General features: G+C 30.9%; 2 protein-coding genes across 2 annotated transcripts; one reads left to right on the top strand and one right to left on the bottom strand.

The window, feature by feature from the left end:
• Positions 1-1,552: 1,552 nt before the first annotated feature.
• ATMYB103 (myb domain protein 103) lies at positions 1,553-3,994 on the bottom strand. Its single transcript, XM_022031380.2, has 3 exons — positions 3,529-3,994; positions 3,229-3,358; positions 1,553-2,511 (listed from the first exon to the last, which is right to left on the bottom strand). Exons 1-3 carry the CDS (start codon positions 3,659-3,661, stop codon positions 1,779-1,781), a joined length of 996 nt encoding a protein of 331 aa, XP_021887072.1. The 5' UTR covers positions 3,662-3,994; the 3' UTR covers positions 1,553-1,778.
• A 17,585-nt stretch (positions 3,995-21,579) lies between these two features.
• Positions 21,580-23,225, top strand: LOC110806484 (protein ROH1A). Its single transcript, XM_022031365.2, has one exon. It carries the CDS (start codon positions 21,663-21,665, stop codon positions 22,851-22,853), a length of 1,191 nt encoding a protein of 396 aa, XP_021887057.1. The 5' UTR covers positions 21,580-21,662; the 3' UTR covers positions 22,854-23,225.
• Positions 23,226-25,313: the final 2,088 nt, after the last annotated feature.

Raw genomic sequence — 25,313 nt, 5'->3', positions numbered from 1 at the left:
GAAAAGTTGTGTGGGAAGATGAATAGATGAAGACGGCAGCCTTACTGGATATTCTGAGAGATAGTGAACGGACCGAGTACATAGGGAACCCTACCGTGAACATTGTCTCATACCGGATGGGATATGGAGACATGATAATTTGGCGCTCATACCGGACGGGGTATAGGGACGGTCTGCTTCACCCTCATACTGGACGGGGTATTCAGATTTAATAATTTGATGCTCATACTGAATTGAGTATGGGGACAGCCCGTAATTGAAATTGTTAAAGAAAATAGTTCGCGTGTAGCAGAGACATCCCTATGAACTCTCATAAATACTAGTAGACTGGTGAAAAAGTGACAGTTATTATTTGGTTTATTGACGATGTATATAGACTTGTGATATGTGCGATGTTGCTGATTTTATATGAAACCATGATCTATATGATATTAATTGTTTACATAGGTTATTTTTATGAATCTCACTACGGTAAGTGAATGGTAAATAATTTTATTTATGATAAACGAATTTATTAAATTAAGTGCTCCATTTGTATGTTGATTTTATACTAACATTTATTTCTGTATCGGTGATATAGTGTGATATCTTTATTGGGTTAGTGTAGCTCATTCCTTATTTAATAATTTCATATCAAGATGATCAGGTTCCAGAACCCGATCCGCAGGAAGATTATGAATAGATACTAGATTTTTTTATTTTCCGTTTATTTCCTTATTCTTATATTTCTTTCAAAAGAGTGAATTTCGTAACGTTGTTAGGTACTTTAAGTTGTTTGTGTAAGGAATGTAAACTCTGAACATTTATTACACTTCCGCACTTTAATTATCTTTTATTTCTTTCGGATATTTTCAGGGTCGTTACAGAATTCTATTTTGTTGTATATTTTAATTGTGATACTTTGTTTTACATTTTTTTAATTATAAATATTATTATATTTTAAATATTGTGTGAGTGTATGTACGTAAATTTTCGTTATAGAATCATTTTTCTTATTGAACTCGTGAAACTCATTCTAATTCACCCACATCCAGGTCAAAGGAAGTCAATGATCAAAAGAGGATGACGAAGAAAACCTTGTTAGTTTCTATTTTAGATTTATAAATTAATTTAGATATGTCAATTATGTGTAAACAAATAATTATTCAATTACAAGGGATGTGTATTAAAGTGTAGTTCAGCTGTATATTTAATATTTATCTATTCTACTAGTTGAAAATATTGTGTTATCGTCCGAACCCACCAATATTGGGGTTCGAACTATTACAAGGCCAAATTAACTATTATGATACCATGTAAAGCATATGCAGTATCTTCTGAAGATGTTCTCATCATCACTTTTTGTGAATTAATTTAGATGTTGTTATACAACTTTAAAAAGAAAAGCTGAAAAAATGAAAATGAAAAAATAGTACGTAAAATCATAGATTAAAGAACCACATATATATAGGCACATATATATATATATGAGACAAATAGACATTAATATTTGAAATCAGCATCATAGAACTTTGCTAGTTGTTGCATTGTATTCACTTATTCTTTTCTCCTCTTCAGTTTCCAACACATAGAAACTAAATAATGGATGCACATAATATTATAAGTATATATATATATATATATATATATATATATATATACACTTTTATATCAGTCCCTCGCATTTCACAAACCTCACCAGATAAGAAAGTTAGAAAAGCTAAACGAAAGGGAGTAAAAAATTATAAGAAGAAAATAAACAAACTGTTTTGGAAAGCCCGTCAATAATATATATTAACTTATAGAGATGAAGGGAAAGCCGATAGATTTGTGCCCATGCTTGGTGAATTAGCGGCTGGATCAATCTGTTGATGATCATGATCTGATCCACCTAGTATTGATCCTTCAACGTTTATGTCCCAAAACAGAAAGTTTGAGCATTGCTGTGATTCAACCCATTCATTCAATTCTTGTCTCCTTAAGCACTCAAGTGCTATCTCTCCTTCCTCATCCATGCTGCATGATTGCACTTGATGATCAATTGTCACCATGTTTTCGATGTTCTCTATCAATGGTGGCAGATAGTTCGTATCAATACCACTCGTGAATGGTGTTGCAAGAGGAGGAGGTACTAGTCCTTGATTAATGTTGCTGTGATCATGACTTTGATGATCCAAATTCCATGTCCCTGTGTTCAGGATTGCTGAATCATGAAACAACTCGCCTCCACGAACAGTGGTATTATCTGTGATTGATTGTATTAACGGTGGTGCATCGAACAAAAACAAAGGAGCTGACGAAGAGAAAAGGGTTTGATTTTGAACTGGTGGCTTTGTCGTTAATTCTTGATTCACCAAGTGATCTAGTACTTGACCAGAGCAGTAGTTTATATGGGAATGTTCATTAGATGATGCACTAGTTGTGATTGCAGGTGTACAGGGTTTTCTTATCTTCTTTTTGATCCATGAATTCCAGTAATTCTTTATCTCGTTGTCTGTTCTTCCAGGTAAGTGGCTTGCTATATGAGCCCATCTACAATGCCCTCATCTTTGTTAGAGATTATTATCATATAAATAATATAACAACACTGATCAAGTGCTGGAGAGTATACACATGTATATGTATGTATACATATGTATAATTTAGTTGAACTTGTAAATTCCTCTCAAAGAAGGGGGAAAAAAAGAGGAAAAAAAAAAGAAATTTGGTTGTGGAAATGTTTTAAGTAACTTCAACTGTTTTTGGAAGCAATTGGAGAGGAAATTATATGCAAGATTAAAACTTGAACTTGTAGTGATATTGTTTAATTCCTTAAACAAATGGCAAAGAGGAAAAAAACAAATTAAGTTAATTAAAATGCAATATATATATATATATAGATATAGATATATATATAGACGCGAGATTTCCACTGAAAGCTCTAAATCTAACTTCTGATATTGCCCTCTTAACGTCCTCCAAAATGTTGGTACTCATCATATAGCTGTTTGAACAACTGCTAAAAGCGAGCTTGCTTATTGTTATAATTGCTTGCTTTATATAAATATATGTAACTAATTTTTATAATTAAGAAAATTGAGTATTTGTATAAAAAATAATTTTTTTTTTTTAAATGTGAGCTTGGAAATTAAATAATAATTTGGACTTAAACAGGCATTTGGGTCTGAGTAGAGAAGTGATAAGCTTATTCCCAGATATATAATTCTCTTGGTTTTTCGGGTTTCTAAATGAATGCTTATATAATTGTACCTGTTTCCCACAACCCCATGAAGGCTAATAATCAACTTCTCTTCCTCCGGAGTGAACCTCCCTCTTCTGATATCAGGCCTCAAATAATTAATCCATCTCAATCGGCAACTCTTACCACATCTTTGAAGACCTGAAAATGCCAATTACAGCTTAATAGGATGTATATATCTATACCTGAAGTAAATTACACTATTATTATTATAGTAAAACCTTTCACTACTCCAATAGCGAAGAAAAAAAGGTCAAAAAGAAAAGAAAAGAAAATTAAATGAGTAATATATATATATATATATGATGAACCTGCTTTTTCTGGGACTTCACTCCAGCATCCATACCCATGAGATGTGATATATCTAATAAGCTTTTCATCTTCCTCCGGTGACCATAGGCCTCTCTTCACCTTTTGTTGGTTACAGCAAGAGTGATGCCCCATATATACAAGAATATATAGTATATATATGTGTATATATGTATATAATCCCTATTTAATTTCTTCTTCTTCTTCTTCTTCTTCTTCTTCTCGGACCTTGTAACAACACTCTCTGATCTTGTGGTTAATATTTCAGTTTGATGAGGAAAATGAAAATCATCAGAGAGAGTATAGGGAGAAGAGGAAGAAAGAAGTTGAAATGGGCACGAGTGTTTGCCCTATTTAACAAGTTTCCGATTAGTAGAAAATTGAATGAATCAGCCGACATTTAAAGGGGGCAACGGGGACCCATATTTTTTGTTCATCTAACCCTAAAGCGACATTTTATCAATCGACTTTCATTTAATATAATTATTACTTCTGCCACTCTCTACGTACACTTGTAATATTACGTTATAACATTTCACGTACCCTTCATAGCCTCTCTCGCCATCAACACCATTGTTTTCAATTCTTCAATCATTAGCTACTACGTGGTTTACTATTTCTACTACGTATATATGTATGTAGATTTACTCCTCTCATCTCCCTGCAAACAAATACATCAGATGGATTCAATATGCTTTGTTCTGCTGCGAAAGATTAGATTCTAATCATAGCAGTAATAGGATGAGTGTAAACGAAGACTGACTGAGGTTAAAGAAGAAGATAAAAAGAGTGGTGAGAGAAGTAGAAAATTCAAAAGTTGAGAAAAACTAATTGAGAGAAAACGTAAATTATACACCATAACTGGGGACAAGCTACTTTAACCATCATTTAGTTAATTAATTTTGTAAGTATAGATAGAATCAATTTTGATATTTTAAATTATTGTAATTACTTACTTAAAGTTATTATTTTATTTTGATTTTTAATTTCACATACTGTTTGATTAAATTTTTATATTGAATATATTTACAAGATTTAAATCATGATATGATAATACCATACACATGTTTAGTAAGCCAGACTAATCGTGATACATGAGACACATGTGCAATAAATACCAGTCACAAATTTTTTTGTGAAAAAAATTTATATCAACTATTAATTAATTAATTAATTGCATCTATTTTAAATAATAAAAAAAAATTAATTGTTATAAAATATTTTTTTATTAAAATTATAATAGTTTATTAAAAAAATAAATAAATAAATTTAATCACGGCATATTCACTAAAATACTAAATAATTAAACTCTATTTTTATTAAATTAATATTATGAATTTATAATATATTCTGAAAATAATAAACTCTCAATAAAATTTAAATACATAAATTTTAAATAGAGTGCCGAATTCTTCACCAGCAAACCATATAACTTTTATTGATACCAATTAAGTTTCCAGACAGGAGATAAATATTTCACATCAACACGCACGAATTCCCAGTTCATGTTCATTTAAAATAAGGCGACACCGGAATGCCTTTGTGAAAATGAAATCACTTAATTAAGATTTTCCTTAACCCTTACTTTAAATATATATATATATGTATATACACATGCATATCTAATTTATATATTTATTTCAAACAATAGACAAGACTCGGTTGCTGTTTCTTGATTGCCACCTTGGTAATCTACTGGTGACGTTTGCTTGCATCACGTAAGTCATGAACTCTCATAATTTTTAGCCTCTCAAATGGGCTTTATGGTGAATTAAAAATTTAAATATTTCACATTTGAGAAATTTTTTTTTATTTTTTTTTTAATTATTGTGATTAAGGAAATTAAGTTAATTACTGTTAGTTTAACTTATGCACTCATTAAACTAACACTAATTATTTATGACCTTTTTGAAAGCAACTAATTATTGCTCATTTTTAGATTAAAAAATTAATTTGTATATTTTTCAAAAGTAATTAATGTTCATTTTGAGAATAGAGAGATCGACATATATAATTTTAAACTATTATAATTGTGTGAATAAAGTTAACCCAAAAAAATATACATTTATACGTGTGTGTGTGTGTGTGTGTGTATATATATATATATAGACATGTATTCTTGATTAACTTGACTTAATTTTTTCATTTTGCACTTTGCTTTACTAACAAGAAAACAAAACAAATATTGCTCCTTCTGTAGGAAAAATTTTTCTATGCTTAGCATTATAAATACTTGCCCAATCCTGCTGGTTGCTCATTTGCAACAGTCCCTTGATGAGACATGCACATACATATATATATATATATATATATATATATATCTCAAGCATACATGCACCACTTTACATGTATATATCTCAAAACAAACTTAATTATCATATTTCTTTTTGACTGTGTATATACAACCTAACAAGGAGCTAATTAATTAATTACGTACCTCAAGTCTCTTCAATCTCTTATATCATTCCATCACTCTAAATAATGTCTGAACGTTTTGCATGTGGGACATATAATTTTTATGATCATGAGCTTAATGAGTTGTACTTCAATTCCCTCGATATACATTCAACCTCAAACTCATGGCTTCACCTAGCTAGACTAGTTTCTTCAGTTGATTTTTGTAACAAAAGCTGCAATAATAAATAAAATATTTATTATTTTAATTAATTACAAATTAGTATATATATTTCACTATGTATAAAAGATCTCCTATATATAAAAAATTAAATTTATATTTTTTTATTTATATAACTTAACGTATCAAATAAGGAAGTAACATTCTCTTGAGATTATCCGGATGACTTATATGTTTAATATGTGAAGTTTCCAGATTTTGTTGTGTTATGGCTCAAAAACCAGAAGTCTAATGTTAATTCATTAATGATATTTGTTAATTAGAAAAAGATGAGTTTATAGTTTAAAAGATACCTTTACGATAATTTGAGGTTTAATTTTTTTTTACATGTTAATACAATAATTACTTTATATAGAAAAGATGAAATTTTGTGAGAGAAGAGGAAGAGAGAGATCGTTGAAGACAATTTTTAGTTCTGATTTTGTAGAGACAATTCAGATGTCATCTACCGTTGGATTATGCTGATATTTGGAAAACTTATACTAGACACTTGATTCTGTACTTTGATAGTTGGATTTATGCTTTCACCATCGAGTTTTTTAAAATTATTTATTGAAGACATTCTTAATTTTTTGATTGATAAAAAAATTATTATTTTTACAGTACTCTTTCAGTTAAATACTAATATATATATATAGATACACAGTACTCAACTCATGATTATCAAATATGTCTATAACAACTCATGAATAATCTAGTGATTGAAGTTTTTACATTAAGATTTAGTTAAATAATAATCTATTAGTTATATATATATTAACTATATATTCACGAAGCACATATATAGCCTCCGACAAGTTCATTTCACTGTCCGCTTTGATCATAGCATATTCAAAGTTCTAATACATTCATATGATAATATTATTATTCTTCTTTGTTATTAAAAGAACTTATACATACCTAGAGAGAGGCAGGCACATATATATATGTGTGTGTGTGTATATAAATGTTTATATATGTACATGCATATAAACGTAAACATGGAGAGATAAATATAGAAGTGAAAGCAAAAGGGTCCGTTGATTGATACAAATCATCCACCATATTTGATGTAAGAATAAGAAGTGACTTTTGCTTGGATGGATCGCAAGCTAGCTAAAACTTTGAAAGTAATGTACAAATGATTTTTTTAAAAAAGGACCTTTTTAGAGAGGATTTTAAAACTGTGAATGATTGATTTATGTTTAGCTTTAAGGAGGAGCAAGTGGAATTTCAAATGGCCTACCAATTGGAATTTGCTTTCTTTTTTTGGTAAAGTAGCCTCTTGAAAATATTTAAATGTAGTTTAATTCTAGAAATGGCTATTCATCTTTAACTCATCTTTTAATTATTATAATAAAATTACTAATTTTTTTTTTCTAAATCAATTATTTAAATTTATTTATTTATTTATTAAAAAATATATTTTTAACGTATCAATCATATTATTAAAAAGTTCAATTAATATGATATGTTTTTTTTTTAAAATTCAATAAAAAATGAGTCCATCAAAGATTACCTCTTCCCCCATTTAATTATCATTCATCTTCTCATAAATTTAATCTATCTAGAACTCATTTTATTTTATTTTATTTTTAATAATATTGTATCATGTGACTATTACATTTGCAATTTTTTCTTTTAATTTTAAAAAAACAAGTTTAATTTATTTAAAAATAAAGCACTTTATAATAATTGAAATTCAAGAGACCATATTGAAAATACGAGCTAAGAATCAGAAACTTTTTTTTGCAATTAAGTCGTTTAAATATATTAATTCTTTTAGAAGAAATTGATAATATAATTTGAAACTGAATCATCAATTTCACAAAATATACGTAGATCACGAAATTGGATCTTATAATTTTTTAACCTTAGAAGAAGATACAAGTATATCAAAAGATGTAGATTTAAATTTGTTGATAGTGATAGAAAAGAAGAAGAAGAAGAAAGAAAAAAAAAAAAAAAGCATCGGGAGTTTTTCATTTTAAATCATGGTTGGTTAAGTTAGTAAGTCATGGATGGAATATTTCTACCATAAGCTGTTGATATTTCCTCATGATTATCACTCTAAAATTCATTTTTGTCACTCACATGAGGGGCTACTACAAATCTTTCTATATGGGCCACTGTTTGCTTTTATATCCGGGCATTCACCTTGAAACACCGTCACTAAATTTAATTAAACTAGTCCTCACTCTTTTTGGTCCAATAAAATAAGATTTTGTTTAGTAATAAAATTGCTTTTCAATTTTAAAGAAGAAATATACGCCGTGTGTGTGTGTGTATATATATATATATAAGTAAAAGAAATCAATGGGCTGATCCAACTTCTAATGGATGCAAAAGGACGACCAATCCATTTGGGTATTGATTAATTGTGTTTATTACTAAAAATGGTTTAAAGTTAATAATCATTACGTGCATGATCACATTACTTATATATTATAACATATCTTTGCTACAAATAATAAAATATTGTATTGTCACTGTAGGTAGAGATCTATCGAGTTAATTATTAACTATGGAATATACAAAATCGTGTTTTGCTTCCATGTACATACACAAATTCTCACTCTAAGTAGCAATCTATCAAAAGGAGTGTGTCGAACTCAAAAATATACAATGCATCAAGTTTTTGTCTCTTGATGTTAGTACAAAGATGAGGTTCGATATATTTATTATTGGATGCTGCCGAAAAATTTGAGTCACCATGTAATAGCTCGAATTTCGATATCAGTGTGTACGGACGTTAGCATAACATTTTTCAATAATTAAATAAATAAATATTAAATATATAATATAACTATACTTTAATACACATTCCTTATGACTAACTAATTATTTGTTTATAAATAATTGATGCATTTAAATTATTTTACAATATTAAAATAAAAACTAACAAGGTTTTCTTCGTCATCTTTCATTAGTCTTGGACTTATTTCTCATCTTCTCTTACCTGAATGGAGTGAGTTGATGTGAGATTCACGAGTTCAGTAAGAAAAAATAAATTTTATAATGAAAACTTACGTACATATATTTACGCAATATATAAAATATAATAATATTTATAATTAATAAAATATCAAACAAAACATCTCAATCAAAATATACAACAAAATAAATCATCACACGAAACATATTTTAATCATCACTCTTATAACCTAATTCTTGTTCTTATTTCAAATCACACTTATACTCGAAATATCACAATACACTCGGAATATCACATATAAGATTTCATCGCGTGATGTTGTTTATATTGCCATCGATGAGAGGCAAAAAGGATCTCGTCATCGCATGGATAAGACACACAATCTCATATTGGTCACAGCAGTTATATTTGCTAGTTGACTCACTCACAAATACTTATCCACGTCTGGACTAGGTTTCAAATGCTATCCATGTGCAGGTTCACCATAATCGCTAAACTTCAACCACAGACGCACCCTCCCCTCCTGGATTTATACTAAAAAAGTAAGTATTCAGGGTCCTTACACTCTACAATTTTTTCAAATCTCTCTCATTCTTATTTCATTTACTTCATATCTAATATCTTAATTTCTATTCATGATTAAACATAAATACACATAAAAAATACACGATATCATCACACACATCAAAACCATACATTTTAAATCACTTTCTGAATCATTCTATACCAGATTACACAGCAAGCACATGATACTCAGATTTCTTACGCAACTGTACCAGATCACACAGCAAGTACAGTGCGCCATACATCTACACCAAATCACACAGCAAGTGCAATGTACCCAAATTCTAAATGTACACACACTAGTTATATATTTCACACGTATAACATGTGTATACACATATTAATACACACATATTTATTATAATACAGACATGTACCCTCACTACATGTCTCACACAGAATATATATTTATATTCACATATACACAATCTCTATTAATACATATATATATTCATACTTAAATACGTATACATAATCACAACACATCATATGTAACTATTCACGTATTTGTTCTTATCAGTTCTGTTTTTATCAATTAATATCTACACAAAACATATATAATTTATACATAACACATCATTTATAATTTATAAGCACAATATTATGTCTCCGCACAGGGTATGATCGAAAAAGCTTTAAGAATCCTTTCTGACTTGGTTTACAATCCTCTCATAAATTCGGATATCGTTTGAATAATTTTTTCGTTTACAATAAAAAATATACATTAATTTACGAATAATTTTAGAAACTATACACACAAAAAGAGGAATATATTTTACTTTCAGATATGCAGTCTTGGTTGTCAGTGTCATCATGCGCTATCACACGCATGTCACTGAAAATGCAAGATGCTGATGATCAAATTAGCGCACGTTGTCACATGCAGCGCACCAACATCATATTTAGTCCCCACCATTCCATTTTTCTTCCTTAATTGTTTTTCTTTTTTCTCATTTTTTTCTTTTCTTTCTCTTTGTTTTCTTTCTTTCTTTTTTTCCTTTCTTTTTTTTCCTTCCTTTTTCCTTTTTTTTCTTCTTCTTCCTCCTTTCCTGCAGCTCCTCTTTTTTCGTCTTTCTTCTTTCTTTTTCCTTTCTTCTTCTTCATCTTTTTTTTTCCTTCTCTCTCTCTTTCTCTCTCTGTCTCTCTCTCTTTACCCCATCACGTCTTTCTCTATCTCTCCTCTTTTTCTCTCTTTAACTAACTGCTATTGCTCTCATCTTTCTTTCTCTTTCGATTGTAACTCATGCAACACCGTGCGACTCTTCTCTCTCTCCTGTCAATGCCATCGGCCCTCTATTTTCTCTATCTATTTTTTTTTCTTTTTTTTATGTTACTTAATTATATATATACATATATATATTATATATGGCCATATGTTTTCTTCTTCTACTCCCAAAGTAAACTCTAGGTTTTTCTTTTCCCTCTTTCTTTAATTTTAATTTTTTTCCTTTTATTTAATTATATATATATATATATATACATCTATATATATTCCACATGTTTTGCTTTTTTTGTTTTGTTTTGTTTTTTTATTGTACCCAGCTAGACAGCAGTTGGGTATTATAAATTTTCCTCCCTTAAAATAATTTGATCATCCAAATTAAACGTTGAAATCACTCATCTCCCTACTTAGACAAATATTTCTTATTAGTAAGCGGTTTTTCTCTCACTAAGAATATATTTATCTCTATTGGAGAATTTCTTTCACTTGAAAAAATTTCTCTCGGGTGGGAATCTCCTCTCTTCCTAGAAGATTTGGTCTTTTAAATTTTCATTTGCGAGAACCTTGATCTCGTCCATAGATACTATACTTGATCTTAGCCAAAAGGCCGAGAAATATATGTTTATTTAAAGGGACATCTTTGATGCCTAATTGTTTTTACATTTTTCTTAGTGTAAAGGAGCTAATTTATCTTCTAAAATTTATCATGATAATGATTCTATTATCAAAACACATCTTTAGGGACTTTGTTTCCTCTCTTTTTTGAATTTAATTTCATAAGTACGGTCATTTAGAACGGTTGCAATCAAGTAGTGAAGTTACAATATTTCCATTGGGTATAAACATCTTTGGTGAAATCGTGCTCACATTTCTATCAATTTCATTTCATTGGATTAATTTCTAAAGAGTGTTTCTTTATTTGCGAGTTTAAACGGGATGGTATTTTATTCAGATTTTCTTAAAAACAGTTAGTATACTTAGAGAATTATTATTTCAGCAAGGACCATATCAATCATTAAGTTTCAAGTATTTAATTTAATTTATTAATTTTCTAACTTCTAATAATTAAAATGTGACCAGTTGAAATGGGCTTAGAGAGTTATGGAATTGATGATTTTTTTTGGAGGTGCTTAGGAATTCTTTTAGTAACATATTCAATCATCATTTTTGTTATGAACTGTTATATTTAGTTCCTGTTCTCGCATGTACCCTTCATATTTCCAAGAATTCTAAGAGACTACTCTTAAGTATGACCTTAAGATACGAGTCACCTTTTTGTCACACCATCAATTTATTCTTTTTGGTTTGAAGAAAAAAATCATCCTAGTATGGTGATTGTGGTTCATCACATTTCCACCGCGCTACTTTGATGAGAAACATATTGAAATTTATGAATAGTTGGATGTGAGGATAGCTCCTAAGGCTATATACCCCTCACCTATGGAATTTTCTAAGAGCACTAAAAGTTTTAAAAATAAGGATTTTAATTAGGTGTTATGTGAGTTTAATTCCTAGAATTGTGGTTTATTTCATAAGGATCATGTTATTTGTTTTTCTAGGATTTAGAACTATTACTTGAGTCTCTAAACGAAGTTGGAAAATAATTTTAAAATAGTGAGGGTATTTGTTTTTCTAGAGTGATGCAAGGAGAATTCTTAGAAAATTAAATCACCATCTGGTTCCTATCAACTTAAGATTTGTTATATGGAGTGTATCTATTTAGGGCTCTCTTATTTTGGGAATTTCTTCCAATTGAAAAATTTTCCTACTCGAGAGATTTTCTTTTCATATAAGAGATTTCTCTCATTTAAGGAATGTTGTTCTCATTTGGGAAACTTCTCTGCTAGGATTTTTTTCCTTTTTAACTAAGGAATCTTCCTCTTATGTGGGAAAATTCATCACACTAGGGAATTTTCTTCTCTCTAAAGGATTCTTGTCATTCAAGCAACTCCCATTTAAGGGACTTCTGGTGCAACTTTGGGGACTTCTACTTGGATGGAAATTTTTCTCCCAATTGGGACAATGGCTCCTAATGGGAAAGTATTTCTCACTCATGGGAAATTTTCTCTCAGTTGAGAGATTTCTTTCCCCCCCCCCCCCTTAGGAATTACTTTCTTATCTTAAAGGAAATTAGATATTTTTTCTTAAGAGCTTGGTCGCTGTCATTCAACTCTACAGGGTCAATAAGTCAATAAAAGGTTGAGGCTCTGATGATTTTCTTTAACACTTGTGAAGTTCGACGACGATGATTGATTAAGTATCATCGTTTGTTAACTTCATATTGAACCCCTAATTTGTAGAGTCCTAAGTTTGCCAGAAAGTAACCAATGTGAATCCTATCGTTAGGTTTATGGAATATTGTTCTCTTATTTTTCATGTTGAAAAATATTTTAGAGAATGTCTAAAGCATCTATTAAGGGTCATTCTCTTAAGTTCTATAGGTCTTAGACCTCCTAAAATTCCTATGTCTTATGTCACAAGGGTTGATTCCAAGGAACATGTGCTCTGATACCACCTATATCAGCCCGAATCCTAATGTCGATGGATACGAACGTTATTAGCACAACATTTCTAACTAGTTGAACAAATAAATATTAAATATACAACATAACTATACTTTAATACACATCTCTTGTGACTGGATAATTATTTTTTTATTAATAATTGAGGCATCTAAATTATTTTATAATATTAAAATAAAAACTAACAAAGTTTTTTTCGTCATCTTCCATTGATCTTGGACTTATTTCTCATCTGCTCTTACCTGGATGAAAGTAAATTGGGTTGAGCTTTATAAGCTCAGTAAGAAAAAATGAATCCTATAACGGATACTTACGTACATACATTCACGCAATATATAAAATATAATAATATTTATAATCAAAAAAATATCAAATAAAACATCTCAATTAAAATACAAAACAAAACAAATCATCACATGAAGCATATTCTAATCCTCACTCTTAAACTTAATTCTTGTTCTTATTTTAAATCACACTTACACTCGAAATATTACAATATACTTAGAATATCACATCTAAGGTTTTATCGCATGATGCCGTTTATATCGTCATCGAGAAGAGACGAAAAGGATCGTCTCATCGCATGGATATGACACACAATCTCACATTGGCCATAGAAATTCCATTTGCTAGGTGACTCACAAATACCTATCCATGTCTGAACTATATTTCAAACACTATATGTGCAGGTTCACCATACTCCCTGAACTTCAGCCACACACACACCCTCTCCTCCTCGATTATATTAAACGAGCAGGTATTTAGGGTCATTACACTCTACACTCTTTTGAAATCTCTCTCATTTCTAATTCACTTATTTCATATCTAATATCTTAATTTTTATGCATGATTAAACACAAACACACACACAAAATATACGATATCATCACGCACATCAAAGCCATATATTTCAAACTAATTTTTGAATCATCATGTACCAGATCACATAGCAAGCACAGGATACTCAGATTCCTCACACAACAAGTATAATACGTCGTACATCTGCAGCAGATCACACAGCAAGTGCAGTGTACCTAAATTCTAAATAGACACATACTGGTTATATATTTCATACGTATAACATGAGTACACACATATTAATACACACATATTTATTATAGTACAGGCATGTACCTTCACTACATGTCTCATATAGGATATATATTTATATTCACACACACACGATCTTTATCAATACATACACAAATGATCTTTATCAATACATACACACATTCATACTTAAATACGTATACACAATCACAACACACTATACGTAACTATTTACGTATTTGTTCTTATCAGTTATGTTCTCATCAATTAATATCTACACAAAACATACACATACACATTTTATACATATTTATATTTACACACATTATTTATAATTTATAAGCATAATATTATATTTATGTACGGAATACACATAATTTTTACATACGGTGTGATAAAAAAAGCTTTAGGAATCCTTTCTTACTCGGTCTACAATCCTCACAAAAATTCAGATATAGTTTGAATAATTTTCTCGTTTACAACGGAAAATATACATTCATTTACGAATAATTTCGAAAATTATACATGCAAATAGAGGAATATATTTTACCTTCGAACACGCAGTCCCGGTTGCCAGCATCACCATGCGCCATCACATATGTGTCATCAAAAATGTCAGACACTGATGATCGAATTAGTGCGCGTTGTCACATGCGGTGCACCAACATCATATTTAGTCGTCACCCTTCCATTTTTCTTCCATAATTTTTTTTTCTCCTTTTTTTCTTTTCTTTCTCTTTTTTTTTTCTTTTTTTTCTTTTTTTTCCCTTTTTTTCTTTTTTTCTCTTTTTTCTTCTTTCTTTTTTTTTTTCTTCTTTTTTCCTTCTTTTTTCTTCTTCTTCCTTTTTTTTCTTCTTCCTCCTTTCCCGCTGCTCCTCTTCTTTTTTTTTTTCTTCTTTTTTCTTTCTTTTTTCTTTCTTCTTCTTTCTTTTTCTTCTCTTTCTCTCTCTCTCTCCTCTTTTTCTCTCTCTAACCAACAGCAATTACTCTCGTCTTTCTTTCTCTTTCGATTGCGGCATTCGCAACACCATACAACCCTTCTATCTCTCCCGTCAATATCGTTCGACCCTCTCTCTTCTATATCTGTCTTTTCTTCTTTCTTTCTTTTTCTGTTACTTAATTATATATATATATATATATATTATGGCCACGTGTTTTCTTCTTATGCTCTCAAAGTACACTCTAGGTTTTTCTTTTCCTTCTTTCTTTAATTTTACTTTTTTTTATTTAATTATATACACATATACATATATATATATATTTCACATGTTTTGTTTTTTTTTTGTTTTTTTTTATTGTACCCAATTGTGTATTACAAAACATTTGAGAGATGTGAAGAAGTAAATCAACATTATAGGAAAGAACTCCAGCTAGTTGATGATGTACTCTAATTACTTGGATTAACTATGTATTTAGAGATTATTTAAATTTTTATACAATTTTCACGAATTTACTTTGAGGATTCACAGTCACTTTATATCATGTCTAACATATTTTTTTGATAATATTTGTGAAGCAATTGTATTTTACGAGAGATGACATAATCAACTCATGATAATATTGTGTTAACTGCGATGACTAAAGGAATGGAGGGAAAATATGATAATTATTTGGGAAATATAGAGACGATGAACATGTTGATTTATGTTGTCACTGTGTTTAATCTACATTATAAGTTCATATTTTTGGACTTTTATTTCATAATGGTGTGTGACAATGAGCAAGTTATTATAATATTGAGGAAAGTGAGGGAGGTTGTAAATGAATTGTATAATGAGTATAAAATAAGTATACAATCTCAGGTGGAGCCCTCAAATAATAACTGTGTCAGTCAATCTCAATTGAGTCAATGCAATTCTCAAGTTTCTTTTCAATCACCTTCACAAGCCAGTAGGGAAGGGACTAAACTCTAAACTCAAAGTGATCAAAACCTATTAATTATATGATAAAATATTTAGAGTTGAGAGTGGAGGTGCAAACTAAAAATTAGAAATTGAGAGATACTTTGGCAAAGACTTTGATGACAATGATGATGATGATTACAATGTCTTAAATTAGAGAAAACTTAATAACCATAAATTTCATGTCCTATCTCAGTTGGCTCATGATGTCTTAGTAGTATTTATATCTAATGTCGCCTATGTGTTTTCATTCAACTTAGATGGATTTTTTTCTTCATCCGTATTAGAGTCCATTAACTCCTAATATTGTGCAAGTTCTTCGTTATAACAAGACTAGTGTCATACCCTAATTTCTTTATTTTATTTTATTCCATGCACACACACAAAAAAAAAAGAAGAAGAAAAATAAAAGGGAACAAAAAAACAAAGCAAAATTTATAATTAATATGTGCATGTTTATGTTTATTTGGAAATTTTGGAGAAAAGTTGTATTCACAATACTTTAAAAAAAAAAAAACAATCGTATTGATATATGCATATATTATTATTAATTAAATACATGCATAACGATGTGTAAAACAAGAAATAAAGTTCTTTCTCATTATTCAAAACCAATAATTAAAAAATAAATAAATAAACCCAAGTAAAATTTTAATTTTAAAAACAAAATTTGAATTGCCCAAGCCAAAAATAATATGCCCAACCCCCACTCTCCATTTCCCCTTTCCTCTTTTCCTTTTTCTTCTTTTGTTGTTCCTTCTGTTTTCTTTTCGGCCAACCATAAAATTTTTTTTCATGGGATTTACTGCAAATGAAATATATATATATATATATATATATATATTATGTTCTTGCTTTAATAAAAAAAAAAATTTCAATGTCAATTTGCAATGGTATTTTATCAAATCTCAAATGACATAATGCACAATAAGAGGAATAATTTGATTTTTTTAATATTTATTTCCTTAATTAATTTCAAAGGTTATTTTATGTTTTTAACTTATCATCTTCATGCAAGAAATGTGATCATCACCATTAATCCAGATGATGGAAAAATTGAGAACCAAAGCTCCGGAAACTTGTCCAACTTTAATTTTGTTGGCCCAAAATCTACAACTACCCAAGAATGTAAGTGAATTAGGGTTATTAAAAAAAATCTTAAAACTTTTAAGCACGGTTCTAAACTCTTCCTTTCACACAACATTCATATTAGAATAGTAATTTCTACCTATGAATATATTTAAGTGCTAGTGAATATTATTTTTATTAATTAATTTCTCACAAAAAGTAATTTGGTGAGAACAACAGTTGAGTACTTATGATTAATTTTGTGGTTGCTTACTTGTGATGTAAACAAGAATGTGATAATGAGTAATGGTAAACAATAATTTAAAGTAAAGATGAATGAGAAGAGAGTGCAAAATATTTGATCACACTACCTATGCATATGCCTACGTCCTATTTCTCAAGCCAACAACTTGAGTTTTTCATTATTTTTTTTTAAAATATTTTAACAAACTAGTTAATTGTGATGTTTAATTCACTAATTACTCATGTTTTACTAAACACAGTAGTAATGTCAACTCACATATCATTCATACTCTACTAAATATTACAGATTATCTATCAAGTGTCGTCATGTTTTATTAAATATTATATTTTCTCTATCAATATATTAAACTCTTTTTTTTATTTTTTTGTCTTAAACTTTCTAAAGATTTTTATCGATCTTATTTTATAATATCTCGAAAAAATAAAAATTAAAAAAATTACAACTCTCTCTTTTAAAAAATAGATATATTAATAATAAAAAAAAAATTCACTCAAAAGAATGAAGAAGATATTTAATTTCTTAATTAAAAAAAAAATATTATGCTCTCTTTTTCTCTAATTTGCTCTTCTTCTTCTTCTTCTTCTTCTTTCTTAATGCTCTTTTTTTTTGGTTTGTTATGTGCCTTTGTTTATGTGCTGCATCAACCCAAGCTTCTTACTTTTATAAAAAAAATTTCTTCTATTTGGTTTAGAATTAGTAATCCTAATGAAAACACCAAATCCCAAAAAGAAACCAGCTCCTATTCCTATATATATATATATATATACATGTGTTGGTCCTTTTACGTAATATGGGTTGGATCTGCTTAACAAAATTGAATATAATGCATTAATACATTAATATTAAAAAGTTAAAATTACTGTTTATGTACGTTGATTAGACTATTTATTGAGTATAACTCAAAACTCTATAAAACTATATGAGTTTGTTAATTTAACAGCTCATCACTCTTAATTATAAAAATATAATAGTGAATGAATGAATTAGTTGAATTAGTGTAAATATTATAAAAGCTCTACGAATTTACATATATGTAATCTTTTGATAGAAATTATTATGTTGTTTTATAGGGTCCACGACACATGTTAAAAACGTAAATCATGGTTTTTACATACAGTGTAATTGGTAAGTAGAATTTATCTAGTTATTAATTAATGTGATTAATTATTTAATCTATATAGTTGAGTATGTTAATCTACTAGATTCTCTCTCTCTCTCTCTCTCTAGATTTGAGTGATTGGAGAAATGTTGTACTGAAAAAGGAATTGTCAAACGTTTACTATTAATTTTAAATACTAAATTCGAATATTTTCGTAGAATTAAATGTTATATTTGTTTTTATAAATTTATCGTAGATGGGCTTTGAGGTTAAAAATAAACATTGACTGTTGGATTTTTTATTTTGTTCTGGATAAATTCAAATGATTCCTTATTTACAATTTATAATTAATTTGATTATAAAAATTATTGTCTCAAGTGAGCTCATATATTAATTTATGTATATATATATATATACCGTATAATTCGTAAAATATATTATTATGAATTATAAAAAATAAAGTATTCATTTGTTAATTAATTAGTTTGATTAATAAACTGTTCCCCTTTTATTATAGGATAAAAAACATCAAGCCAGAAATCATAAGATTTTATTTATTTGCTTAGAGTATGTTCAGGAGACTAATTTATATTTTATGAAATTAAAAAATAGAAAAAAAATATTAAGAAATGAATAAAACTTAAATATAAGATGTTAACCCTATCGCTAAGTTATTTTTTATAAAAATAATATATATATATATATATATATATAGATAAAGAGACGTATTTTTTTACACAGATATTTGGTCTGACCTTCCAGTTACTAGGGTTCATAGGTCTGGACCAAAAAATTGCAGCTAACGGTAATACATGCTGAACTCTAAGCCAACCGCTAGCCTAATAAAAACCATCATAAACCACAAAAGGAAGCCCATGTGGAACAGGGTTCGAGTGAAAAGGCCGAAACATTGCTTTATGTTCCCTATCCCCCATAAAAATAGGCTCAAGCAAGCAAAACCCAAATGACCTCCACAAAAATACAGAGCCTAAGAGAATGCTTCCTGCCATGTGGGCACTGGGCGTGGAGAAAATTGATGCAGTACTGGGTTTGCTTGATTGGAAAAGAAGACGGAGAAAATACAATTAACAGTAATGTGGTCTCGAAAAAGGTAATATATACGCATGAACCCTCCTTCAATATAGCATTTTGTTATGAGATGGTATGTAGTGTGCTTAGATCAACTTAAAACTCCCAGTATTGGGACAATGCCTTTGCATGCATGTTACTAATATTACCAAATCTTCTTAGATTCCTCCAAATAATATAACAAATCGCAACATTATAGAAGCGTAGAGGAAACTTTATAGGTTGTATGAATTTTTCTTGGATAATATGAGTAAGAGACGTGAGATCCATTCTAACCATTGGAAACCTTAATAATGTGGTTAATGAGGATTCGAGAAGCAAAAGGTATGTTGTATTTCGCATTTGTTTTGTCCATAAAAATCATAGGAACGTTATGTATCTTCGGCTACCAAAGTATTTTGTGTTTTTGTAGGACGTCACTCGTCATAACAAGTTATGGTAGAGTAAAATTATTGACTTTACAGTGGGTTGTATCTTCAGAAAATTAAATAACCTCTTTAATTAACTTTTAAAATCTCTACAATAGTTTCTTTCTTAAATTACTGCTTGGGTGGAAAGGTAGGTAATTAAAATTAATAAATGTCCAATCAATTAAAAATTAAGATGAAATATAGATATGGAATACACGCAAAAATCGAGCACCAGAAATTGGGGGCCCACCACGAATCGTGATTATAAAAAAAAAAAATATATGCAACATGGTTTATCATCATCACTCGGTGAGGATTATAATCAATTGGACGGCCGGCAATCAATCTGGACGAGATGAAAGTCAATAGATGAAAAGAATTCTCAAAGCGGGGAATCGTGCGGGGGGGTAATATTTTGAGGGGAAAAAAGAATAAGGAGAGAAATCCCCCGACCCGGTCAATGGGGGAACTCTGTCTCCTCCTCTTATCTATTTCTTCTCCTTTTTAGAGGCCATGAAAGTGGACCAGCGCGACAAGTGTACATCTGTCCAAAACAAGAAGCGCGTCTAACCCCGCGATCCGTTTAGCTTTCACTGTCCCAACGTCCCTTCGTTTCTTCTCAACCCAAAGTTACCAAATTGCCCTTTTCCTTAATGGCTGACAAGTTCAACTTTCTTTTTATCTCATTACATCACAGAGTAATTAAGCTTCTATTTTTTAAGATTAATTTTAGATATATAATCTCATACATTTTGATTTATAAACTATAAGAGGAAATTTAACCCAAACCAACTCATTAAATTAAAATTAAATTACATAATTAGATTTTTTTTGTAAGTAATTAAAAATAAGATTCTATTTTTTAAAAAAAATATACATTATCATATTAATTTTTTAAAATAAAAATTTATTTCAAATGAATAAAAAATTAATTACATACTAATTTTCGATATTCCTTTTATACATATATATGTATAAACGGTATATTTTCATTTCTAATTTTTACTTATGCAAAATTAGTCATTTTTATATTAAGCATTCTATTAACCTACTATTTTAATTATTTTGACTTAATTAGGTAAAATTACATAATTTAAGTTAAAAATGAAACTGAGATATAAATAATATGTTAAAAAGTAAAAAATAATAATAATAATTAAAATAATAGGTTATATAATAATGTGAAAAAAGTGGGGGGTAAAATGGGAAAACAAAAAAAGTGGCGAGTGAGTGGGAATGAAGAAGAACGGGTCTCAAGGCATGCCCATGAATTTCGGTGGCGTATATAAACCCCCTTAATCCACTTTTATGCTTCACATGACCTTTTCCCTTTCTCCATTTCTTTTCCTTGACCCGGCGAAACTGATAAACCATCCACCGCCCCCCTGTCTCCCACAATGCCTGCAACTGAGTTTCAGAGCTCTTTCCTCGGCCGAATCAGCATCCGCCGAAACCAAATCGCTTCCATGGATGGTCACCACGAGCAAGACCTTGAGGACCTTGACCTCTTCCAGAAGCATATCGCCGATCGATTTGCTGAGCTTCTCTCTCCCTCTTCTTCTTCCGACGATCACCGCCCCCAAGATTCCCTCCTCTCCATCTCCTGGCTTAGCCAGCTCCTTGACGTTTTTCTCTGCTGTGAGGCTGAATTCAAGGCCGTCCTCATCATGGGTCGCGACCCATCTCAGATTTCCAAGCCCCCTCTCGATCGATTAATTCCCGAGTTGCTCGACCGCGTTGTCAAGGCCTTGGACATCTGCAATGCCGTTTGCGTTGGTATTGAGTCCGTTAGGCACTACCAGAGGGTTGCTGAAATTGCGGTTTTTGCTTTGGAGCACAAGCCGTTGGGTGATGGGAACGTGAGGAGAGCTAAAAGGGCTCTGACCTCCTTGGTTTCAGGCATCACCACTGAAGACAAAGATACCGGCGGTAACAAGTCCACAGAGCGGACCTGGTCCTTTGGACGCAGAGGCGGCAGCGGTGCGCCCATCAAGGGCGGACCCACGGGCCACTTCAGGTCGCTCTCGTGGTCAGTGGCTAAAAACTGGTCAGCCGCGAAGCAGATTCAAGCCATGTCGACCAATCTGGTTGCACCACGTGGAGGTGAATCCTCTTTTCTAGCTTCACTTGTTTACGTCATGAGTACAGTGGTGGTGTTTGTCATGTGGATATTGGTGGCTGCAATTCCTTGCCAGGAGAGAAATGGGTTAGCCACGCACCTGCCGGTGCCTAAGCAATTGAGCTGGGCACCCAGCTTGATCGGATTGCAAGAGAAAATTGGCGAGGAGTGGAAGAAGAAGGAGAAGAAAGGATCCGCTGGGTTGCTTGAAGAGATGCAGAGGATTGAGAAGTTAAGCCAGTGTTTGGTGGAATTGGTGGATTCTTTCCAGTTTCCCCTGGAGGCTGAGAAGGAGGAAGAAATGGCAACAAAGGTGGCAGAGTTGTCGGCTACCTGCCGAAAAATGGACGAAGGGTTGATGCCTCTTCAGGTACAGATTAGGGAGGTTTTTCATAGGATTGTGAGGAGCAGGACAGAGATTCTTGAAGCTTTAGAGCAAGCTGGAAAAGTGTCTGCACCTGCAATGTAAAACGATAAAAACCGATTGCAGGGAAGAAGGGAAGAAAAGTAGCATAAATATGAATCAGGAGCTTCAAAAGTTTTTGAAGTAAAAAAAAAAAAAATTTGATCCTGGATTACCAGTTGAAGCAGCTTCTTTCTCTCATCTTGGTTCTTCACAGTAGGATATTTAGTATTGTATAGATGAATCAACCACTAAGGTTGTGGTGGAGTATATGCATTTTTTAATCTCCTGGTTTGTTTTTTTTTTTTGGGGGGCTGTCTTTTGATGTTAAAATCTTGTATTTCCTGACTAGAGTAACTTGTAAATATACTCAGCTATACATACCTTTATTGTTCTTTAATTTTTGAGAATGAATTTATATTTATCTTCTTTTCAGTATATTTTAATGTAGCTTGATATTTTTGTCGTACAATCTTTTTATCTTCTGAGTGAGTATTCACATTGAATGTGTTGAAATTGGTCTGTCTTTACAGACTGACTACCTTGAAATGGTTCAGAAATGTATCAACGGCTACCGGTTGATTGTGGTGGTTATCAGTTTCTCCATTCCAAGCCCTGCAACATGTAGGTTTGATTTCGAAAAATCTTTGATGTTTAATTAATTATGTATGACAGATCATTTCTCATCATTTTTTAAAAAATCAAAAGTGTGATTGAATTTAACTTAAAAAAATTATTTATTTATTTATTTTTTTAAAAAAATATATATATATTTATGACACAGGGTACATAGTTGTTAAAATGGGAAGTAAACAACCTTGGGGCATCAGGTAAGTATACTGTCCAGAGACGTGTGCCACAAGAATCTCCGCTCATGAATAAAACATCATTCCTTCAAGAATTTCTAAATGAGAACGTTTAAGAATTTAATGATTAATGAAAGAAACAAGATGAGAATAAAAGCTTGAACATGCTCAAATTTAAAAAGACCGTCTCTCTCAGAGTTCTAAAAGCAAATAAAATATTGTAATTTTATTCGTGCACAATCACAAAATTAATCTACAAATCTCAATTAATACTTCTAAGCCAATCAATTCTAATACAAATAAAAAAATAAAGAGGCACAAAGTTTATGTAGAAACTAAATTCAAGTTAAATCTACTATCAAAGAATCAAGTACAAGATATTCTCTCAAGTAATTCACACTTGAGATTGAGAAAATACATCAATATTTCTCTAAACAAATTCAGTTCTTCTTGAATGATCACACCAAGAATCTTAGATTTCCAAAATATAGTTACAGTGTTTGATAATCCATAGAAAGTAGAGCAAAATAAAATTATCAAACTTTGTTGTAGCACCTTTTGATGTGAACAATGGATTTTGTAACAGCCCCGGTAATTCAACATGGAAATTATATTATAAATATTAAATGCGGAAGCGAGATCAAAATTTCGGTTAACATCCCTTACACGGAAACAAAAAAAAACGTACTTAAAATATAAAAGATTAAACTAACTAAGAGAGAAACTCGAAAATAAAACTATGAGTATGACTACAGAGTCTCTAGGCATCCCCTTCGTCGTCCTCCTGCGGAACGGGCTCGGGAACCATGTCTTCCTGATCTGAAATGGTTAAATAAGGAGTGAGCTACACTAGCCCAGTAAGAACATCACGATATCTCACCGTCACGGAGGTAAAGGTGGGTAGAAAAACACAAAAGACCAATGGAGCATGATTTGCAACAAATCCTTTTATTTATGATAAAACCTTTACCATCCACTTACCTCGGTGGAATTCATGAAACAATATAAGAAAACAATAACATTATCACAATCATGGAATAATATAAGCTGTAAAACATAGCACTTATCACGCCTTTTGTAATTCAATCATTATATCACATATCCTTTTCTCATTTACCAGCCTACTAGTATCCATGGGGGTCCCTAGGGGTCCCGCTATCCGTTAACCTTTAACATTCATAACCAGTTTCCAAGGCCGTCCCCATACCCCGTCCGGTATGGGCACCAAAACCATAAACCTCAATACCCCGTCCGGTATGAGAGTGAAACGGGCCGTCCCCATACCCCGTCCGGTATGGGCGCCAAAACCATAAACCTCAATACCCCGTCCGGTATGAGAGTGAAACGGGCCGTCCCCATACCCTGTCCGGTACGGGCGCCAAAACACATAAGATCTCCATGCCCCGTCCGGCATGTGAGACCGCAATCCCGGTAGGGTTCCCTACGGACCCGGTCCGTCCACCATCTCCCAGAATATCTAGTCAGGCTGACCCCATCATACAATTATCAGTCTACACAATGTTTCATTTTCCTTTTCCTCAATAAGCATCATCAATTCACATTTAAACAAGCAAATCGTAATTCATGCCGAACAGACAACATACAGTATCAGTTTTTCAGTCATTCAACCCATAACCAATAAAAACGTAATATATGCACACGAAACTATAAAATAAACACATCAAACCTCATACTGCATTTAAAGCTGTAAAACAGACCA

Source organism: Carica papaya, chromosome 4, assembly GCF_054855325.1.
Source record: "Carica papaya isolate Zhongbai chromosome 4, ASM5485532v1, whole genome shotgun sequence".
Classification (NCBI taxonomy): domain Eukaryota; kingdom Viridiplantae; phylum Streptophyta; class Magnoliopsida; order Brassicales; family Caricaceae; genus Carica; species Carica papaya.
Note: the sequence above shows the minus strand (reverse complement) of the source record. Positions and strands in the feature narration are given on the sequence as shown.

Bases quoted from the DNA above. Each gene is read 5' to 3' on its own strand.
- ATMYB103 (XM_022031380.2), bottom strand. From the start codon at position 3,661: ATGGGGCATCACTCTTGCTGTAACCAACAAAAGGTGAAGAGAGGCCTA. The intron at 3,359-3,528 runs GTTCATCATATA...TGGCATTTTCAG, and splicing joins TGAAGTCCCAGAAAAAGCAG to GTCTTCAAAGATGTGGTAAG. The intron at 2,512-3,228 runs GTACAATTATAT...AGGGCATTGTAG, and splicing joins CATGGGGTTGTGGGAAACAG to ATGGGCTCATATAGCAAGCC.
- LOC110806484 (XM_022031365.2), top strand. From the start codon at position 21,663: ATGCCTGCAACTGAGTTTCAGAGCTCTTTCCTCGGCCGAATCAGCATC.